Genomic DNA, 3,677 nt, shown 5'->3' on the forward strand with positions numbered 1-3,677 from the left:
ATGTCGGATAACATAACTAGCCAAGTATTGGGACCTTACGATCTTGTTTGGATAATCTGAAATGCGGTTAATCGAATGCCGAACAATTAAGGTTCCTCTGTAGATTACGTCCATCGCTCTGCCCTCATCAATCCTCTTTGTTACTTCTTCAAAAAACTCCATTAAGTTAGTGAAACACTAACTGGAATGAAATTCCCACACAAACTTTTGCTTCATTGGTAAACAGACAATTTGGTACAACACTGGAGTTAGGAACAAAAGGCCTTCTGTTTAATCTCTCTGTGCCCAGCTGAGCTTGGGTGGGGATAAGATCAGCAATACAGTGCCACCCATTGGAAAGGATATCAGGCAAATGTAGATATCAGGCAAGGAGCAAATTGAATTTATTGTCACGTGTACCAAGGCACAGTGAAAAGCTTTGTCACTCTCTGACTCTCCGAACCGAAATGAAACTATCACCCAGTGCCTTCAGGAGAGAAAACGGGAAGGAAGGAGTGAATGTGGAACAGTAAATCTCCGGGATATAACAGCTCAAAAGATTCTAAAATCCACCAGTTCGTTGAGCCATTAATCTTTTACCTCCCCCTTTATAACTTTGGCATGTCTTCCTTACATGGAATCAGTTAACCTTTTGTCAGTATTAGGTGAACCATAACATCCATCAGCTTTTGAATTTTCAGTAATTAGCGCTGGACATAACTCCCAGAAATCACATGGTGGAACCATTTTTAACCAGCATATCGAGTTCCTCATAGTTCGTTATTAAAAATAGATTTTCTCAGTACGGAGTTTGAGAGGAAGGAGCATTAATGACTGAGTCAGATATTGGGGGTGGGTTTTGGATTAGATTACTTACAGTGTAGAAACAGGCCCTTCGGTCCAACAAGTCCACACCGACCTGCCGAAGCGCAACCCACCCAGACCCATACCCCTACATTTACCCCTTACCTAACACTACGGGCAGTTTATCATGGCCAATTCACCTGACCTGCACATCTTTGGACTGTGGGAGGAAACCGGAGCACCCGGAGGAAACTCACGCAGACACGGGGAGAATGTGCAAACTCCACACAGTCAGTTGCCTGAGGCGGGAATTGAACCCGGGTCTCTGGCTCTGTGAGGCAACAGTGTTAACCACTGGGCCACCGTGCCGCCCAGTAACATCCTTTTGTTGAGAAGGATTAAGATAGGTTCTTGATGAGTGGGGGGTGGGGGCAAGGGTTATGGGGAGAAGGCAGGAGAACGATCTTGAGAAACATATCAGCCATGATCGAATGGTGGAGCAGAATCGATGGGCTGAATGGCCTACTTTTGTTCCTGTACCTTATGGTTTTATGGAGAGAATCATTGTGAGGATCGAAAAAGCAATTTTGATGGCTATTTTCTTTTTCAGGATGCGTACAGAACCCAGCCCTTGGAGATGAATGAGTCCGAGATGGTGCGGAAGGAGCTGGAACAGAGTGAGTTTCTGATCCTGATGTTAGAAACGCCACGTCTGTGTCAGGAACTTGTGACATTTTCAGTCATTAATGGGGGGGATATCAGGATTAAACCAAACTGGGCCACAGAGGGGAGGGTGGGAAGATAGGACAGGTCAAGTGAGGGGAAGAGACATGGTCAGAGGGTCAGTGTGCCATCAGCTGGCAACGGATGGAGAGAACGTCAGACATAGGAGAGAAAGAAAGAGAGACAGAGAGATAGAGAGATAAAGGAGACAAGATCAGACTGGACCAGCAGCAAGAGGGTCAGACTGGATGGGGAGAGAGAGAGAGAGAGAGGGTCAGACTGGATGGAAAGAGAGAGACAGACAGACAGAGAGGTCAGACTGGATGGAGGGAGACAGGATCAAGTTTAGTTTCCTGAATTCTAGCTATTGGACTGATAACCAACATGTCCCATCACGTGACCACAGTGATTCTGACTTATTTTCCCATCTCAGACTGATCGCCTCCCACTTCCTGCTCTTCAGAACCTGGAGGGGTCCCACATGGCACCAACCTGACCCTTTCAGGGTGATCCACCAGGTCTCGGTTTCTCCACAAGAAGGCCCCATTTCTCCAGCTCTACCCGAACCTGTTTGTACATGGTTCTAGCAGCACAGGAATCTGAATAAAACACTTACTGAGCAGTCGGCTTAAACCCTACTGTCTCCGTTTGAGAATTCGGGAATGACAGTTACACCACAGTAAAAGTGATCATGAATCTGTCAGCTGTCAGAAAACCCCATTAGGTCACTCAGTCCTCCAATCAGGGGAAATGTAGAGTAATAGGGGAGGGGAATGGGTCTGGGTGGGATTCTCGGTGTGGACTTGTCGGGCCGAAGGGCCTGTTTCCACACTGTAGAGATTCTAATTCCAATTCTAATGAGAAGGTTTAGTGTCCTTATCCAGTCTGCCCCACAGAGGAAGGCAGGGAGCTGAGTGACTGGAATACTATTACAGAACTCTGGGGTCGTGTCTTTGTATGACCCTGTTCACCAGCTGCTGAGGGTAAACGTGGAGGTGCAGACGGCGATGAAGAAGGGAAATGGTCTATTGGCCTTGATAGAGAGAGGGTTCGAATACAGGAACAATTCTACAGGTCCTGATGAAGGGCTTTTGCCTGAAACGTCGATCGCGAAGCTCCTTGGATGCTGCCTGAACTGCTGTGCTCTTCCAGCACCACTAATCCAGAAAATGGACGATGTTCCTGGTGACTGGGGAGTCCAGAACCAGGGGGTCACAGTCTAAGGATAGAGGGTTGGCCATTTTGGATTGAGCTGAGGAGAAATGTCTTCACCCTGCGCGTGGTGAAAGCAGTTGAAGCCAAAACATTAGATGTTTCCAAGAAGGAGTTAGGTTTGTTTTGCAGGCTAAAGGGATCAAAGGGCGTGAGGGAAAAAACGGGAACAGGGGACCGAGTTGGATGATCAGCCATGATGGTAATGAATGGTGGAGCAGGCTCGAAGGGCCGAATGGCCTACTGCTGCCCCTAGTCTCTATGTTTCAGTGACTGTGGACTCAGAGCTTCTCAGTAAAGGGCCATTCCTCTGGAAGTGGCTCAGCAGAAACGCTGAAGAGTGAGCCCCCTTCCTCAGTTTTCTGTCTGATGAGATGAGATGATGGCTTGGGTTAAATCCCTCTCGGCTTAGCTCAGAACCTGCCGTGCTTCCCTCAGATGAAGGCTGGGGAGTTGGGGGGGGTGGGGATGCTGAGAAACTGGCTTCCCCCGGTCTCTGGGCCTTCAGCTCTGCTCTGCTCTGCTCGTCCAACGCCCACTCAAACGGTCACCCTCCAGAGGCCACAGCAGCTGGTGACTGTCCCAGTTGGCTGTGGCAATGACCAATCACATTACACCTCACTGGCAGGTGACCAAGAGGCTGTGAGCCAATTGCCATTAAACCGTGTGGGTAGACATTATTAGTTTCACGCTGAGGAGATGCTGGTGGCACTCAGACCCTCTGAGTTGGTGACACAGGCATTGTCAGAAACCAGGAAAGAGCAGGTAAAAACAAGGGCTGCAGACGCTGGAAACCAGATTCTAGATCAGAGTGGTGCTGGAAAAGCACAGCAGGTCAAGCAGCATCCGAGGAGCAGGAAAATCAACGTTTCGGGCAAAAGCCCTTCATCAGGAATAGAGGCGGAGTGCCTGCAGGGTGGAGAGAGAAATGAGAGGAGGGTGGGGGTGGAGAGAAAGTA

The 3,677-nt window shown here is 48.7% G+C and overlaps 1 protein-coding gene across 1 annotated transcript in view; it reads left to right on the top strand.

Annotated features, from left to right (window-relative positions):
- The window catches only part of LOC122552366 (shootin-1-like), a 17,921-nt gene continuing 14,244 nt past the window's right edge, over positions 1 to 3,677 (top strand). The window contains exons 1-2 of the mRNA XM_043695443.1: positions 1 to 24; positions 1,394 to 1,460. Coding sequence (XP_043551378.1) covers positions 1 to 24; positions 1,394 to 1,460 — 91 coding nt within the window. The remainder of the gene's footprint in view (positions 25 to 1,393; positions 1,461 to 3,677) is intronic.

The sequence above is a fragment of the Chiloscyllium plagiosum genome, chromosome 1 (genome assembly GCF_004010195.1).
Source record: "Chiloscyllium plagiosum isolate BGI_BamShark_2017 chromosome 1, ASM401019v2, whole genome shotgun sequence".
In the NCBI taxonomy this organism is placed as follows: Eukaryota; Metazoa; Chordata; class Chondrichthyes; order Orectolobiformes; family Hemiscylliidae; genus Chiloscyllium; species Chiloscyllium plagiosum.